Source organism: Theropithecus gelada, chromosome 12, assembly GCF_003255815.1.
Source record: "Theropithecus gelada isolate Dixy chromosome 12, Tgel_1.0, whole genome shotgun sequence".
NCBI classification, from domain to species: Eukaryota; Metazoa; Chordata; class Mammalia; order Primates; family Cercopithecidae; genus Theropithecus; species Theropithecus gelada.
Genome location: NC_037680.1, coordinates 89668301 through 89688263, shown reverse-complemented (window position 1 = coordinate 89688263; position 19963 = coordinate 89668301). Strand labels below are relative to the sequence as shown.

Genomic DNA, 19963 nt, shown 5'->3' with positions numbered 1-19963 from the left:
AAAAAAAAAAAAAAAAAAAAAAAAAAAAAAAAAAAGATTACATTATTTATAAGTTTTTATGGACTTCTGATTCATTAGAAGTTAACATGGCTTTCACTTCCCTGATTTTCATTTTATATATTTAATATATGCTTCACATTTTGGAAAGGTGAAGTGTACATTGATTTTTCTGCTGTTTTTCTTGTAGTGTTACATCTTTCAAAGGTATAACATGCTATCAAGCATTTGAATAATTCTGTCGTACTCTACATTTTTATATTTATGAAAAATAGATCATGTCAGTAATGGATACTATCATTTGTTTAATATTTCCCTGGAAGTGTTTTCTGTTTAATTTTTATATACTTCTTCTGTGTATATGGAGTTAGTTTATTTCTGGTTATTTATTGGGAAACTGAGACACTAACATTTACCTCCACTTTTACTCATTGAACTCCATCACTAACCAGCAGTAGAATCTAGGAATCTTACTTCTAGTTCAGTGATTGGTTTATTGTATCTCAGTTCCTAGTACCAGATTAACTATAGTAGCTTCTTGTATTAACTTTTATTTGTGATGTTTTTCAAGGACTGGAAAAACAGTCTTCATTTCCACTTCCCCCAAATCACGAAGAATGTGGACTTATGACATATTAAGTAAACTTTAAGGTTTTTAAGTAAAATGTTTACATCTATTCCTGTAAACCTTCTGCCTTCTTGCATCCGAGACAATACTATACTTGTACTGGATAAGTATTCTGTCTGAATATTTACTGAATTTATGCATTATTAAATGAATGAAAAAAGGAAACATTGATTGGCCATCATTTGAGAGTATTGAAGAAGCTTAAGCAGAATAAAATTTATAAAACAGCATAAATTCAGTCCTAACTGAATGGGTTTCAGTGCCTTACATTTCATGTTCATGTGTCATTTTCGTTGAATTTTTATTTCTTCTTCTAGGCCATACTTAATTTTTATTGAGTTGCTATGTTTAACAGTTTTCAGCAAAAGCTTAAAATAAAAACACTGGAATATATAAAGTTTAGTGTACCTAATATGCAAGGTTTGATAAGGTGCCCTATAAATGAGGAAACAAATAAATACGGTCATTTCTCTTAACAGACTTACTTTCAAGAGTGCTGAAATACACTAAGGCTTATAAAAGTTTGTTACTAAAGTCGGTATGTAGAAAGGTATCTTTGCCTTCTCTATCTTTGGATGAACTGCTTGGTGACATATTCTACTACAGGGATAAGTTCAATACCCAGTGAGTGATAATGATAATAAAATCTGCAGATTGTAGACTGTCACTGCATTATTCCTTACTATTGTATAACACTATATATTTTCAGTGAGTTTTACTCAATATATTTGCTGGTGACAAAGTGAGTTTTTAAAGAAAAGAATTAGCTGACTAGTAACATTTAGGGAGATCATCAGTTGAAATAGAAAAAAAAAAAAAAAAAACAAAGGAAAGGAATCTGAAAAGTAATCTTTTTTTGACCAATTAGTGACAGAAATTTCTGAGTTACTCCTTTCTTATATTTCATCGTTAGCTGATTTGATTGGGAAAAGAGATTTTAATTTTACCCCTGTCATGCAGGGTGAGAATTCACTGTTTGAAAACAGAACTGACAAGTGAATTTCATTAAGACTGATAATATGGCAACATAGTGAAAGCTTGCAACTATTATCAGCATGTAGAAGTTTTAAACAAGCTATTATTTTTGACCAATGTTCTATTACTTGTCATAGCGATCTTGTATCTAATGATGGTGACTATAATGGGTTGAAGAGGTTTCATTTTAGGTTTTCATTCAAAAATGTGTGTGTGTGTGTATGTGTGTGTGTGTATGTGTGTGTTTCATTTTAATATTTTTAGGTTTTGCTTGCATTGTAGGGCTACCTTCATAGTGAAAAAAAGACAATTATATAATTTTGTTTATATTTGTGGTGGAAACAACCTAGGAATTATTAGTGAGAACTACCAGTTGATACTGACATGTGTATTTTCAACAGTAAATATTCTGCTTTGTTAGTTGTTTACATAATAAAAACAAAAGTACAGATCTATAAAGCCATAATGAAATGATGCTATTTCTGATAAAGGGATATATGGTAGAGCTACAAGTCCTTAGTTCAGGAATTTGAGTGAATTGCTGGGAGCTTTCCTTCTTCCCAATTTTCTGCCTTTATACTAACCCCCTCCTTCCACACAGACAGATACTTGTAATAGGATTGTGACCTCCTCTTGTCTCCACCTAATATAAACAGAATGTGAAGTTAGGACTATGGCTTGATCGTTACTGTATCTTGAGTGCTTAGCAGTGTGTCTGGTACAAAAGTCTTACCCCATAAATATTTGTTGAGTGAATGAATGAACACTCACATTTTATCACCTTGAAACTGGGTGTAAAAAGCCCAGTTGTTAGACTCACTCATTGCATTCCATTCCCTTTTCTTTGCAGATTCTTTGCACTTTTCTATTTATTTTGTTGCATTTCACTCGTTTGCATATTACTTAGTAAATGAGCTTGTGTTTTTTAATGTTGTATATTTTTATTCCGTAATATTCAGATATCAGTTACTAATAAATATTTGTTTGTATAGTATCTAGTAAAATATAAATGGCCCCATTAATGGAAAAAGACTTTGAATTCCCATATTTGTAGAAGCATTTTCCCCCAACTTGGTTTCCTTTATAGCCAATGATATACATTATGAGGGTGTTTGACTGGTTCAGACACACAGTATTATTCAACATTGTGATGTGGTCTTGATCCTTAGCTTCCTTTTGTATAAAATGAAACTATTACTTTCTGGAAAGATTTGTTTGGTAACTAAATGGCTAATGTTGAAGGATGCCCAACTAAATGCACCTTCACTAAATGTTAGTACTTTTCCCTCTGTTCATTTGTTCCTTCCATTACTACCAATTTCACAAAACTAGCCCCCAGAATAATAAATTCCTGTGGTCCCATTGGCCCTGGATTTTAACCTTTAAGGACCTTAAGCCTTTCTTTTCCAGCAGGATTATTTTGAGAGACCTGGACACCGTCATTGACTCTACTGTCTCTTCCTTTTAGTTCCCCTCAAACACTGTGTTTTGCACTGAGACCGTGCTCCCATCTGGCATTCTGTACTGTCCTTGTCTGAGAACTGCTTACATTGTTAGGATTGCCTCTTTCCCCAACCAGACTATAAGTCGTGCCTGTCTTGTCTAGTCCTGTAGCTACAATACTTAGCAGCGTTTAGTGTGTATACTATACTCTATAAATTGGTATTTGATAAATTGATTTGCTTATTTGTTTTTCTGTTATTATGGGAAAGTGATGATGGGAAGAGGGTATCCTGAAAATCAGTGAATTCCCTGATCCTGGAATACAATCCAGTGAGTTCCCAAGTCCACATTCTTTTTATATTAGATGTAGTCGTAACAGGAGTTTTAATATGTGAAGGAAGAAGCTAAATTTTCTGTCTGTAAAAGCTATTCTTCAGGATTCTATTCCTTAATTTAATTTTCTGTTATGTAGTTAAAGATAATGCCATTTAAGACTTACTTGATCTCTTTCTTAATAATGGATGTCTCTTTCCCATAATTAAGCATAGTTAAAATATGTCCTGTGTTTTCCATATTATTTGAAAAACTATCAGGATTTTATGGTATTCATATTAACCTTGTAAATTGATAATTCTTCTGTCAGCTGGAAGTTTAAAGCTTCCTGAGTTTAAGGAAGTTAGTTCAACTTTCTGAAAGGTATTTTTTTTCCTCTGAGTATAAAAGTCAAACCAGACATTTGAATATAAATTTAATCTCAAAATGCATGAAAATAATGGAGTATGCTAGGTGTTTATTGTTAAAAATATTGCACATTTAAAGGCAGGCTACCTTGCCACTAGGTAAATTAGTCATGCAATAGGTTTAATCTACTTAGAAATAGCACTATGAGGAAGAAAATAAAATTAATTCAACTGATAGTGTTAGATCAAGGAAAGAAAAGACAAAAACAGCTTGCTGTTGCCAAAAACATATTGCTAACTTTGTTCAGGTTGCAGCTTTTGTGTTTCATTTAGGTTTCAGCTTGTCCCAGGAGGTGTTGCTATACTGTGAAGGTGTTAGGCAGTGTAGTAATGGAACAGGAGATAAAATGGAAGGCACATAAAATGTCTTATCATTTGGACCTTCCTGGAACAACATAGCTTGAATTTCTGAGTGGTCAGCTTGACATTTTAAAGCAGTGAGAAGTTGTGTCATTATTTCTAGAATACTACAGTAGTTAGAGGAAAAAGATTTAAAGTTCATTGCGGTAATTGCTGACAGCTTCCATGGAATGAGAGGTGCTTTTAGTAAGCATGTGCTGCCTTGAACAAAGGCAACCTGCTAGGAACGTGAAAGAAGACAGTGGGCTTTGGAAGATGAGAGTGACAAAAAGGTAGATTCGGGCATTCTTGTGCTCCTGAAATAATTGCATTCATTTTAAAGGTGGAAGATTAAAATAACTTTTAATGGTTATTCGTATGTTTATAGCCTTTAAGAAAAGGAAGACTTTAGGCTTCTGAAACTAATGCCTTACATATTTTCAGTAACAAAGAGTACAAAACCTGGTGGCTAGCTTGTCCCAGGGAGCAAGGTAGCTGGTATCACTGGGCTTGGCACAATCCATGTGAAGTGCTGAGGTGATCCCTACTGTAACAGCATTCCCCTCCCTGGAAACCTGCAATTTGCCTCTTAGTCCCAGATGGGGAGGAAACTCGCAAACAGCCGCAAGCCATACATAATGGCAGGGTTCACATCCTGACGGGGACAAAGTAGAAAAAAAAGAAAAATTCAGAAGAGTCTTCCTAACATTATTTGAGTCAAGGACTTTATGCTTTTTGTGAAGGTTGTAGCACTTCTTTTTTCTTTTTAAAGTTTTGAGTATGTGTGTTTTTTTTTTTTTTTCCCTCCCTCCTGGATGCTAGCCAACATCCAACTGAAGGAAACACATGGGGATGGCACATTTATCACATTGCACTATCTTTTGCTTAAGTAGCTAACATTTATTGCTTAATAAAGAACATCCTGCACACATAACAACTAGGTGTCCAGTATATTACTATGCATATGTATAAATGTACATTCACATTTAAACATGCTCTTACCTGTGACCCTCAGAAACACCTGAACACATAAAATTAGGCATGCACAGAGGTTTCAAATATATGATCTAAAAGGTAGATCTTTACCCAAACCCCAAACCTAGGAACAGATTTTGTATAAATAAATTTATACTATTACTTATAATAGTGACCAATAACTGTTACCAATTATACAAATAGTTATTTATGTAAAACTTAAAGAATAATCTGGTTGTATTCTGTAATCATAGATTACCGTAGACTGAAGGGATCTTAAGATCCTTAACCTCAGGCAGGTAGGCTTTTAAGCATTTTACCTGCACAAATCAGTAGCATTACCTTTATTTCACAGAAAAGGAAGCTAAGCCTCTTAGAAGGTAACTTGTACAATTCCAGGTGACATAGATGTGATCTTCAGTGCTAAATCACCAGTTAATAGAAGAAATAAAACCCAGTTTGTATAAATTTTGATCTACTTACCTGACCAGAAAACATCAAGTATTCTAAAAGAAGTATTTTTTAAATGGATAAGGAACTCTCTTACATCTGATTAATGTAATACCATACATACACAAGTGTTAAAAACAAGCCATTTATATGCTCTTCAACTATACCTTATATGTCTACTTTGCTTTCTATGGTGCATAGTCATCACTTTAATATGTTTCACATACTTTAGTTATGAGCTTTAGAAAGCTGTTTAGATGGTCATTTAGAAATGGAGACAGATAACTCATTGAATACTCAAGACTTCAGTTCACAAATACAAGGATGGCATGCTTAAAGTAACTACTTACAATGAGAAGTTATCTTTTTGACTTAGTGATCTTGTGAGAATATTTCTTGATTTTTTTATGCTCTATATTTTGCACTGAGGTTCTATAGTAGCTGAATATTCTGATGTGGTGGTGTGAGGCTTATGAGTCCTTGTATTTCTCATCAAAATATTTTACAGTGCATAGTTGCCTCTATATATAAAAAGATAGACATATATATCTATATGCATACCTTTCACTAGTGCCATAAAAGCAGGGAATATATCTGTCTTGTTGCCATTCAAGCATTAATTCTCTTGTGCTTTACTCAATTTTAAATGCTCTGTGGTTTTAGAATATGTTCTATTATATATTATCCAATGATTGTATCCATTCTGGAAAAAATGATGTCATTCACAAGCAACATGTACTCATGCCTTTTTCCTCTCTTCATGCTTGCCCCTATCTTGAGTGCTGGCTAGTTCTCCTTCTATATAAGTTATATCCAACTTATTAGTACTATTTTACATGCCATTTCCTTCATAAAGCCTTCTGCATCTTCCCTGTACTTCCATGTAGTAAACATAACCCCAGATTTATGTTTGTTTGATGTTGATACTTATGAAATGCTTTCATATAGATATATTAGTAAGAAGCAAAAAGTTCCAAGTGTATTGTTTATACAATTTTATTTAATACTCAGGACAACCCTAGGAGGCAGCTGCTGTCATTATTTTGATTTTATAGATGTGAAAATTGAAACTTAGGTTTCCTAAGGTCATGTATAAGTAAAAGAACCTGGCCTTAAACTCCAGGGCAGTGGACCTAGAGCCCTTGCTCTTTAACCACAGGGCTATGTTGCTTGCTTTAAGTGATTTCATGCTTTTCCAGTCTTCACAGTTTTAATGTACAGGATATTATCTTCACTTTATACAGTAGGAAGCAGGGAGCCAGCAAGTGACTTCCTAACATTTGTATATGTAAGCATTTAAACACAGATGTTATAATCTGGTATTTCCATGATTTAAATACTTCATAGGATTGCTGCTTTGTAAATGTTTTTGCCTTTAATTATATGCATTCTATAATCCTACTTAAAATGTTCATTCATTCATTAGGAGTAGGAAGCTAGGTATGAGCACGGTAAAGAACAACAACGACAACAAAAACTGCTGCTGCTACGTTGTGGAAAATAAGTGTCTGGTACTGATCTGTCAAAATTTGCTTTAATTGCCCTTAATCACCACAAGTTTTCTCTTTCTCACTACTTGATAGATCTTATTGGTTATTAATTTCTAACTGGCCAATCCTGCATCTCAGGGCCAAATGCAGACTCCGTTTGTTTGACTCAGACCAATAGTACGGTGTTTATGGAAGAACAGCAGGGAAATAAATTTTGTAGCCTTGATCTCAATGTGTATGACCCAAGGATATTTGAACCTGGGGTATGGAAAGCTGTTGGGTTCCCCTGTTGCTTCACTTCAGAGACCCAGTAAAGCTGCTGAAGTGTGTTGCACTGCTTTGGCTCCTCCCTTTGTTGCCGTTGCCCAGTGATGGAAACCCTGCTCCATTCCTTATCTCTTTCTGTTTAGCCGCCAGCAGCCTTGCCTTCTGACCTCGTTTATGCGTCCTTAGTGACCTCTGGGAATCCTTGTGGGTCCCTTTGGGAACATACCCACTCAGCTGGATCTTATAGTAATTATTTTACTTCTTACAGAAGTTAGGTTAAGAATTTTGTACTTCTCTTATTAAAGAGATAATTTCACAATGTAATTTGCTTCACAAGCCTCCCACAGTTATGTTAAGCAGATGGTTGCCAAACGCCAGTTCAAAGTAGATTGCTCTTATATGAAATAAAATCCACGCTCAGGAAATTTGGCAGTATAAGTTGGTCTTCTTCCAAAACAGACTTACTCAGACAAATTTCTCTTTACCTCAAACTGGCAATCTACTACACCTGTATTCCACTGTAGAATAAAAAGCATATCAGATTGTATACACTGATTCAAAGGTATCATTCTTTAACATACCGACATCTGTTTTTTTCTTTACTAACTACTACTAGCTACTGTGCTTTTTTCATCATAGGGAAATAGCAAGAATTTGGTCATCAGTTCTGAGTTCCAGTCACAGCTCTGACTCTGAATATTTATACGAATTGAATATGTTACTTCACTGATTTTGAGTAAAATGAAGATAAAATTACGTACTTCATAGAGTGGCTCTTGTAATTTATTCGGTTGAGATATATGTATATAAAATGCACCTAAATTCTTTCCTGTCATTACTGGTTCTTTAATTAATATTATGTTGATATTGGTGATTTGTGTTTAAAACCTAAATCTGTGTTGTTATATTTATTCATCACACATGTTTGATTTATGTGAAGTCTCCATAATTTAAAAAGAGAAATATCATACATAAATCGGCAGCACTGGTTCAATAAATACATATTGGGTGCTTCATATATGTAAGGATAGGATGATTTTACAACTATGAATAAAGGCAGTATTACCTTTCAAGGCCCTTACAGTGTATGCAGTGTAGAGGTAAGGCAAATGTTCAGATGAAATCACTGAAATGTAAGGTGACGTAAGTTTCATAGGAGAAGAACTTTTTGCTCAGAAAACATTCATGAAAAAAGGTAACAGATAAGTGATCCTTTAATGATGTGCTAATTTTTATAGAAATAGGGGAAGTATCCCAGAAAATAAAAGCAGGTGCTTGGGGAAAAAAGCAAAATCAAAAACAAAAACCAGTAAGTAGAGATGTATAAATGTGCTTCACAAATACTGAGGACAGTGGTTTGGCTGGAAAAGGTATGAGTAACTAAAAGACTCATAGGACATATGGCTGAGGGATATAATGGGACTACACTTTGGATGTCCTTAAATTCCACACCAGTGCCTTTGTATTTAATGTGTAGGCAGTAGGCAGTCCTTGAAGACATTTAGAAGAGTAATATGAACTCTGCAATAGAAAGATTAATCTAACAATTGAATATAGATGAATTGGGGGAGAAGAGTGTGGCAAAAGTTTGAAGAAAAGAGACCAGTTAGAAAGTTTTTGATATTGTTCCAGGTGAGAAGTCATGGGGATCTTAAAGTAATTGTATTACCCAAGAAGATGCAAAAACAGTTGGATATGCAAGACACAGAAGATATTGAACCTTTAGGACTTGGCAAATGAAATCATTCATTGGATAAAGGAATAGACTGCTGTTTGGCTGAGGCATTTCTATTTAAAGTAGGTTTATTTTCTCTGCATTGTGTAGTTCTCATAAACTAGTTGTCTGCCAAAAAATAGAAACTCTATCTGTGGGCCACAATGGTGCTACTGTGCTAGGTAATAAAGGTGTGTGTTTCGATGATGTGCATGCTATATAAGGTTTCATGCATTGTGGAGGATCATCAGGAAGTTAGATACTTTGCTCTCCATTCTTTTACAATTTTTTTTTTCCATGAAAGTAGGGAGGAAAGTTTTTGGTCTTTATTATCATTCTATCAGTAGTTGACACAAGACTGTCAAACATGACCACAAAGGAAATCCTGAAATGCTATCCTTCATAAACTATTGGTTTAGAGATTAAAATTGATAATACTGACTTACTGCTCAAATTGCTGCCTTGACCTACCACTGATAAGTCATAGCATGACAAGGAATATAGAAATTAATGTTAAAAAATAGAGAGGAGGAGGAAAAGATTGAATATTGACAGATTCTTCAGCAACTAGGTGTACTGCATAGACATACCCTTGAAAACACCAAAGCAAATTTTAAAATTAGGAGGTAGTTGTTTTGAGTGAGATATGCATCCCAGTTTTGATAGAAAGTCGTAATTCAATAGTTTGGTTTATGGAAACTTAACATTTCTTTATCTGACTATTCTGGACTTAAATTTCTGGTATCCTTTTCAACTGGTGGATATAGTTTTAGAGCTACCAAAAGAACTGTTTGCCTATGACTGATTTTTGTCCTGAATATAATACTAATGTCAGTTACTTGTTTCATTGGAGAGCCAGTATCATGTCATAGAAGGATGGATAGGCTATGAGTCAAAAGATCTTGAGTTACTGTCGGGTTCACATTTACTAACTTGTATCCTTTCAATAGCCACTTAACAATCATGCTTCAGTGTTTATCTGTGGCTGCCCTTCCTACAATGCAGTCATTTTGAGGATCAAAAAAGAATTTGTCAGTATTTTATAAATCATAAAAACTGTCTTATTTTTCTATTATTATTATCATTATTGTTACTATTATCATTAAAAGGATTCTAAATCTGTAGTCTACCAGAGATTATTTTATCTAGCCTGCTGTTTTCAGGAATATCAAGTGTTATTTCCCCCCATAGTTTAGATGGTACTAGTGGCTGTGTCAGGATAAACAAATACCCCAAGGTCCCATAACAAGTTAAACGGCAGAAGAGGTGGCAGAGACCCTGGTTTTCCGCCTTTAGGTGCAGGGAAACTTTACTACACTGTTGTTGGAATAATAACAGTATTTCAGAAATCAGTATTGTCTTGATCTGGAGTAACTCCAGTGGGTTTAAGAAATACATAATATAGCTATATTGAACAGAGAAGAAAGAGGATGGAGAGAAAAGTGAAGTGATGTGATATACAGATTTAGAATGCTACCCAGAAGTGGCTCAACTGCAGCTGAGTGACACCAGTGTCTGGACATGTCCAACCATTTCTAAAACGAATTCTTTAAGGATGTTGTGAAGAAGCTGTTTATCAAGACTCATCCACTTCCCTATCCGCAGTCAAAAGGAACAAATATATTGTGTGAAATTTTGCTGAGGGTATTAAAAAATGATTGCATATACCTTTGTTGTGATGTGATTTTACTTTAATTGTTTAGACTGTTGGCAAATTCTTAGTAAATAATTGGGCTTTACATCACCATTTTGAAGGCAGTTTGTTTTCCTAACACATTATTTGAACAGCTGTTGGGATATTAATGTGGATTTAATAATGTTTGGTGTTTCTGTTTAGAAAGTTTAAATGGGAGAGAGTTATATTAGTGCAGAAGCAACTTCAATAAATTATTAGATAGCCATATTGGTTTCATTGGTGTACGTAACACCATTTCAAGTGTCTGGCATAGATTGGGAAACATTCATGCTTATAAGTTATAAAATCCCTTAAGTGCCCACTTCAATTCTCAGGGAACAGAAACCAAGCATATAAAAAGTCCACTTACACATCACACCTGAAATACATTTTTTTTTTCATTTGGTAAGTAAGAATGTTATTTTGCTATCTTCTATTCCACACTGTGAAAAAAATATTTCTTTAATTCCCATAATATTTACTTCCTTAAAAAATTAAAAATTAAAATTAAAATATACACTTTGGCAACTAAACAAATGTAAGTCACTAATTTCATAGAAATTAAACTAGAAAGCTTATTTTATACTCTATCAGATCAATAAATATATCACTTTAAGTAGAGAAAATAAACCATAATCCCTCTGTGTTATTTTCCTGGTTAGGAAACTTGACTAACTTGTTTGTAGATTAGTAGAATCCAGTCATATTAATAATAAAGTTTTAAGTTGTAGAAATTTTAATATGTATATTAAAAAAGTCTTACTGATATTTTCAGTTCTGATTACTATGTATGGTGTTTCCAGAACTTGACATTTAAAAATTATAGCATTATTTGTGAAAATCAAATTCTAATGATAAGGGCAGAATTTATTATCTTAATTTGAAAATTCAAAATTAATATACTTATCATGCAGATAAAGTGATCTCTTTCTTAAAATTTTTAAAAATTGAGAATTCATATAATTAAAGAAATAAATTGCCAGACTGCAAAATCATATGCTGTCTTGCACAGATGGGTGACTTTGTGAAGTTATAGCGTAAAAAGTAGTAAAGTAAAATGTCCAAGTTATAAATAAGTGCCTTTTCACATTTACATCTTGTTCAGTTCAATAGATTTATTATGTAACCAAATTACATATGTTAGTAAAATATTTCTTGTATTCTTACTCATGAACTCTTTTATGGCCATTTTTGGAGTACATACTCTTCTGTTAATATGGGTTTCTTATTTAAGTTAATACTATTTTTTTGCTTTAGGCTTTAAACATTTACTATCATTGTTGACAGAATATTAGGCAAGTAGTAGATACTTAATAAATATTTACTGGTTTAATGATTTTTAAAGAGAATTCAGTGCTATCTTTGTTCCTTATTGGCAAAGGTAGATGAGTTCTATGAATGAACGTAAGGTCTACAAATGTATGTAATGACTGTTGTGCATTTTATTATCCTTTTCATTCTTACGTGAGTAAAATTTGGATTTGATTTTTTTTTTTTAACTTTTTCAAGTACAGTGGTGGCAAAGAAAATGTCCATCATAGCATTGATTGGATTAAATTAATTTGTTTTTAATAGCTTCACAAAATAACATGATTTTGCCCCATTTGGTTTTATATTCTACCTTTTTTTCCGCAATGATCTATACTTGTTTACCTGTGTAAAGGCTTTTATTCAGTTATCCTTTTATTACCATATTAGTGAATTAAAGGCAAGTCTAGTGTAACTGTCCATTCACTATTACGTATCTGGAAGCAAGGACTATTGTGAAACCTTTGATTGTAGAGAGCCTAGAATGGTTACTGAAGAAACTTTTGTAATTGAAAATTGTTTGGCTTGAAAGTCACTTTAAAAAAGAGAGTATCTGTACAAGTGTCTTTACTTCTTGTTATTTGTAAATGGAATTGATTAAACTAGTTGTTTTTATGGCATCAAGATTACATTCTAGTGTTTATATTTTGAAAGCATAAAGAAGAAGAGGGGAAAAGCTTGAATTCATAAGAATGTTTATATCCTGAAGCTTTTTTTTTTTGGAAAAATATGTGGCACTTTTTATCCTGAAATATATTCAAAGCTTTTTCTTCATAAACTTGATCGTAACAATTTTTTTCTATTAACTTATTCTTGCTGTGTGTTCACAAACCTGAGTCTACTAAAATATGGATATAACAGTTATAAATATAAATGCTAAATGGAAGTGCCATTACAAATGAAGTATAAGAAACATCTTTATCATCAAAACTAAAATCTTATTTCATATCCCCTTTTCATTGCTAACAATTTGTTCTGGCAAAATTCTTTTTAACTTAAGTCATTATTGTTTATTAGCATATGATAACGTGTGTACATTTCCACAAATATGCCCAACTTTTACATTCTTTATTTCCTATCAGAGAAACAAGCTTGAAAAATAACTCTTGGTATTGAGAATTGTAACAGTGAGATTGCATTTTACTTAAATGAACAAGTTTTCATCTTTATAGCCCATTTATGAGAATGTCTTTGTGTTACCAAATTGTAAAAGAAATTTCATGTAAGTCTAATTTCAAATATTTGAAAACTAAAGGACTCTGAATATTATTGTACAGTGGTTAATAGCTGTAATTCAATAGTTGTAGCATCATATAGTATAGCTACAAACAAAAGTCTTAATATATAAGTTATAATTTAGAGTACACTTAAGTTTACTACTTACATTTAATCATTAATAAATTAAAATACTAGGTGTTCTACATTAATTGAAAACATCTTAAATAGTGAAAATAAACCATGGGAGAGTTTCTATGAGTGGAGAAAACTTTTCTATTTAATAGTTAAGATTCAAAGAATAATTGCTTTTTATTCTAGAGTTTCAACCTAATTGTAGTGAGATGGGTTAAAGATTAGTTAGTTACACTGGGATTTTGTTTGTATATACACACCATGTAAATGCTAAATTTAATCTATGATGTATGTATATTAAAATGTGTTGGACTTTATTGATTTACTCTATCAGTACAGCAAAATTGTATACATTCATGTATTATAAACATATATTTCTTTATAGTATTGTTAGAGAAGAGATTACTACAGCTTACTATTTCTTGTCTATTTAGGTTTTAGCAAAATATACATTTTTTCTGTATTTATTTGAAGTATATTCTTCTATAGAGAAAAACTTCTAACTATATTTATAATCTCATACTTTTAAAAATCACATTTTATCTGTTTCATGTTAAGTTTTAATCTCAGTAGGTAAAAAGATAATTTAGTAGTGTAATGTCAGTCATATTCTTCATAATTCTGAGCTATTTTGAAATTTAATAGACTCATAGTTTCAGGTTCTAAAACTACACTTTCAGTTATGTATTTCTTCATTCCTGAAATGGAATTCTGATAAACTTTATGCACACTAGGTGGTATAAAGTCATGCTGTATAAAGTTACACTTTTCGATAATTTTCTTTCTTCTTAAGTTTAATTTTAAATGACAATTGTGAATGGAATATAGCATTATATGGGATAACCAAAAGCATTTTACATTGATTTTAAAAGTCTCCCTTACCAGAAAAAATATCATGGAAGAATTACTTAGATTATGGAAAAACCTATTGATGCAAGATATAGAATCCAAGAGCCATAACTGAAGGCTTTAACAATTCAACATGTGAAATTAGCATATATGCCAAAAAAATGCCCTTGAGTAAAGAGATAAACCAAAATTTTTGCAAAACACATCATAAACACAGGGCTAAGTTCCTTAGTATATAAAGAGCATTTAAATTCAGTGAGAAAAGACTGATAACCTAATAGAAAAATGGGCAGACAACTTTGATAAACAATTCTGAGAAAAAATACAGAACATTTCAACATAGAAAAAGATGTCTAACTTCACGCATAATTTTAAAATGCTTTTTAAAAACCGTAGTAAAATACCAGTTTTAATCTGTCAGATTAACAGAACTATGTGGTATTGTAAAAGAATGTCTGTAATAGAAAGAAGCAAGAAATAATTTTGAATTTCCAATGATGAACTGGACGAACAAATTACACTACATTTATAAAATGGATTCAGACTATTTGGAATTTGAAACTTATGGTACTGGTTGCTTTTGAGAGAGGGCCTGAAAGATAGTGAGCTTGATTACAAAAGAACTTAATTTTTAATTTTTATTCTTTATGTTTTTTGTTTTTTCTTTGCCATGTTTATGGGTTCTTTAAACATACAAAGCAAGTTTAAAGCAATAAAACTCTTAAGTTAGTAGAACATCTCAGTAAATACTACTTCAACATCTCCTATATACCACAACATTCTTGAGCATGCTGGCAATATAAAGATGGATACAATACTGTCCCAACTCTTTTTAAAAACCAGTAAGGCAGTACCAATTTGTAAGTAGGGTAAAACTCAATATAGTTGGTACTCTGTTAGTAATGGGTCCTGGAAGGATGCATATCACTTTGTAGATCTCAGAGTGGTTTATATACTGTAAGTTGATAGAGCTTCACAAAAACCTTATGAAATAGAACACAGAAAAAAATATCTCCAGAAAAAAATAAAAGATAAGCGCATTTCCTGTACTTACTCATTTAATGCCACAGCAACCATAGGAAGTAGGTACCATTATCATCCCCATTTTATAAAGGACATGGTGAAATTAAACCTAAGTTCCTCGCTGTCCTCACTCTTAATACCTAAACTGTTCTGCTCGAACTTTATTCAGTTATCTGAATTCATGTCTACTTTGCAAATATGAGACTCAGTTTAAATAATTAGTTCAAGATTATAATGCCAGTACTCTTCTGCCACAGAGCCATTTTGATAGTGCACCCTCTTGTGATAAGTACTAATGACAAATCACAGACTGTGTGGTTTCTCTAAGAAAACAATGGCAGTGAAAAGAACTTACTTCCTTTTTATGAAAATATTTCCTCTACTCAAGTAGTACCAAATAAGTTGTTCTGCTTAGTAACTTTGATATGACTTCTTAAGAAATTTTCAATATTACTGGATAAAAAACTGATACTCACTTAAACCTCGTTTCTGCTTTATGAAAAGACTGTCAGCAATCCAGAATGAAGGCTGTGCTAACAAAATTCCAACTTTTCTGTGGGATGATCCAAAAACAGCAAACAGAACGCATTAAATTTCTTAACAGTGGCAAGTGTGTACATGCATGCTATGCCATTCCTGTGATTAGCTGCTTTTTGGTGTGCATAGATTAGAGTTGGAATACTTTGATTTTCAAGCATGTTCCATAGGTAATTTTTTAGATAGAAAAAACAAGCGGAGTAACTTAAGAGCGTGTGAGATCTGTGTACTACATTTCTATAGCTCTAAACTGAATATATGTGTTTAGTCTGATTTTAGAACATTTGCCTTGACAGTGTATCTTCATATGTCAAAGACATTTGCTGGATTAAGTTCCTGAATTGTTTCTCTTGCTGTGTTCAGAAGCAGGTTTATACAAGTACTCTGATGAGAAACAGAGAATATGAAGTACATATAATGATCATTAAATTAAGAGGAGGCATAGTTCACTGTGTTAAGCAATATTTAATCTTATTTCTTCCATAATCCTATCTCAGTCTTAGTAGCCTTAGTGACAGACTCAAAAGCCAATACCAGGATTATTAAAAAACTTGTTAAAAAGCAAATGTCTAAGCTAAAGAAACAAATGTATGCAGAAATAAGGAGTCATTCTGTTTACCTAGAGTTTTCCTGAGCTATCTTCACTTCCATGACATTTCACTAAAATATCATAGAACACAGTATGTATTAACATGGCATTTGATGATGAACCCTATTCTACTTTATATATCATTTTCGCCCATTTAGTAGAATGGCAATGAGTGGAAAAGAGATGTAGGTGATATTACATAACATGTATTTAAAATGTATTTTCTTCTTTTCAAATTACAGCAAACTCAGTAAAACTAGAAATGCAGAGTGATGAAGAGTGTGACAGGAAACCCCTGAGCCGTGAAGATGAGATCAGGGGCCATGATGAGGGTAGCAGCTTAGAAGAACCCCTAATTGAGAGCAGCGAGGTGGCTGACAACAGGAAAGTCCAGGAGCTTCAAGGCGAGGGAGGAATCCGGCTTCCGAATGGTAAACTGAAATGTGACGTCTGTGGCATGGTTTGCATTGGGCCCAATGTGCTTATGGTACATAAAAGGAGTCACACTGGTAAGCAGCTGAAAGAATAACCTGATGACTGCCTGTGACATCTGATGTTGATATTACCTGACATCTATTCTCTTTCCTTTTTATTCAGGGGTGGCAGTGGTGAAAACTACCTTTTCAGAATTCTGCTAGTATTGGATTGCAGAAAAACAGAGAGTAGCCTGGGTCTTGACTTCCAGCCTTCAAATCTGAATAGCATATCAGAAAAGAAGTTTGGGATTCAGTTTCCACAGTTCTTAATATAGCAATAATATGATAAGGGTTCAAAAGGTATAGGAGAATTTCATTGTGTAACTTAATTTTTTTGTATTTCTATACATATTTTACCATACCCATGGGCAGGTAATATAGTTTGCTAGATAAGAGTTTATACTACAAAATGGCACTCATGCATTTATATAAGTGAATAATTTTCACTTTATCCAGTTAACTCCTTGGAATACAATTTCTAATCAATCTCTGCCTACCACAGGTCTCACTAGCAGGCAGGTGCTTTTGTAGTTCAGGGATGCTACCATCTTTCTGTAATTGTTGGTTATAACTCCTGCAAGGATATATATAGGATTGAATATGACAAATAGTGGCTGGTGTGTAGGTTGGAATATGTAATTCTGGCATAGAGTAAGGAAAAAGCCCTCAGATTAATTCATACTATATTTTTAAACATTTGAGAGGTGAAAAGTTTTTCATGAAAACTAACCAAATGAGAAGGCCTTACTTAAATCTTTTTAATCCATTTGCCAATTTTTTTTTCTTAAAAACCAACAGACATGAGATAGTAAGTGGTAAGCTAGGAGGATCATTGACTCTTAACCAAAGAAGTTTCAAGTTCATGTGAAAATTGGTTTAATGGTAATGATGGATTTCACTATAATGCAAAGTAGTAGTGTACAGTAAAATATTAATAACTAATATTCTCAGAATTTTAAAAAACACTCGGAAGAAATATAAATCACAATAAATTTATTTAAAAGTTTTATTTCTAAATAGTTTAATAATTACATGCTTAAAGCATTAAAGATACAAGGTAGGTCAAAGTCTTTATTAATTTGAACCTTTCATAATACACATGAAGAAAGTCAAGTGATTTGTCCATTATCCCTTATGTAGGTAAAGGCATTGCTGAAGCTAGAACCAGGGTTTTCTGATGCCCATATTGGTTTTGTTCAGACACACTATTGCTTGGTATGTCAGTATACCAATAATTTATTATAAGGTATAACTGTAAACTAAGACTGATATTTTAAACATTACAGTGAGAAGTTATACATTAAAATCAGTGTTATCATAATCAAAATCATCAGCTTTAGAATATATTTACTTATTCCAATCATATAGTCAATTACATTTTGCTTTTCGATTTTTTTAATCTCCTTTTTAAACAGCACCATGTTTTAAAGATATTTATATTACTAGTGTATTTTTTTTTCTTTAATTTTTAAAAGTATCTTAGAAAAGGCTGAAAGATCAAGCTTGGTATCTACTTTATGAAAAGAAAAGGGAAAAGCCTATAAAATAATCTACTTTTCATCTATGCTCATGAGCTAATTCTAACGACACTTCTAAAAACAAGTTTCACAAAGTTATAATATATTCATTATGTAAGAGTGATTATATTAAGGAAGATAATACTCATTCAAATGTGTAACTTCTCCTAGCTAGTAAAATACAAACAAAACAGTCAGTCTAATGGTTTTTCAGTTAAGTTGCATGCAATGTTAAATTTTAAGCTAAAAAATAAACTAAAAACAGTATATAGAAGATTTTTAATTAATCTTTTATGTTCTGAATTAAGAACATTCAGAGAACCAGAGTACAGTTTTTAGAAAATTTAGGTTAATCAGTGATTCAATGTGATACAATAATATTCATGAAGATTGTTAATTTGTAAATACAATAATAATTATATACCTACTCTACTGTCCTTTTGATATTTACTAGAGTGGTAGAGTTGAATTATTTTATTTTTGAAAATAATCTAATTGGCATAATAAGGTTTATAAACAGTTATACAGATTTCCACAAATCCTAGGAATACGAGACTCACTCAACTAATAACAGCAAGGAGTATGTTAAAGTACACTTGCAACACTATCTTTTTTGTCAATCAGTGTTTATTGGAGTATTGTGCAAATTATTACACTTTCTTCAGATCTAGATTTTTCTTAAAGTTAATAGCCATTTACAGAGAAACTGTGATATCTGTCATGCTTTGTCAACTTTGATTGTGAATAGGATATCTTTAAACTAGACACTTAAACATATTTCTGATGATCCAGTTTATACATCTGATTGTGTCCTGCCATTTTCAACACCACTTTAGTACCATTTTAAGACTAGAAAGTCTATTTGCATTTCTTTAATTTAAACTAGATTGAGAAAAATGTAGTCAGAATCTAGTCATTCGCCAAATGTTTTCTCCTTAATACCGTGAACTAGCCTGCATTTTAGAACTTCCCACTCTTACCAGTTGTTTATCTCTAATATTAAAGGCACTGTCTTAAAACCTTATAATGCCTTTGAGAAACATATTTTTTAGTGTTTTTAGTTCATAGAATATCTAGTGTAATTTTTTTTTTTTTTTTTTTTTGAGATGGAGTCTTGCTCTGTCGCCCAGGCTGGAGTGCAGTAGTGCGATCTCAGATCACTGCATCCCGTGTTCAAGCGATCCTCCTGCCTCAGCCTCCCAAGTAGCTGGGATTACAGGTGCCCACCACTGTGCCCAGCTAATTTTTGTATTTTTAGTAGAGACGGGGTTTCACCATGTTGATCGGGCTGGTCTTGAACTCCTGACCTCAGGTGATCCACCCACCTTGACCTCCCAAGTGCTGGGATTACAGGTGTGAGCCACCGCACCTGGCCTCTAATATAAAATTGATAGTGAAAAATGATGGAGAACCACCCACTTCATTACAACATCATGGAGCATCAGATTGAATCTGCTCTTCTTTCTCTGTCATACTCTACTAAAGTACCAATTGCAGTGTCTTATTAATGACTTCATTTTATTTATTTGATGTTGCTACTTTAGTAAGTAATCAGGTAATATTGTCATCGGATAGTCCAGGCACTCTTCACTGAGAATATAGAAAGAAGAGTAAAAAAAAT

General features: G+C 32.7%; 1 protein-coding gene across 3 annotated transcripts in view; it reads left to right on the top strand.

Moving 5' to 3' along the window:
* IKZF2 (IKAROS family zinc finger 2) overlaps positions 1-19963 on the top strand; it is a 155517-nt gene that overhangs the window by 78284 nt on the left and 57270 nt on the right. For 2 of the 3 annotated variants that reach the window (XM_025405611.1, XM_025405612.1), the window contains exon 4: positions 16592-16858. In XM_025405611.1, coding sequence (XP_025261396.1) covers positions 16592-16858 — 267 coding nt within the window. The remainder of the gene's footprint in view (positions 1-16591; positions 16859-19963) is intronic. The other variant, XM_025405613.1, reaches the window with a different exon arrangement.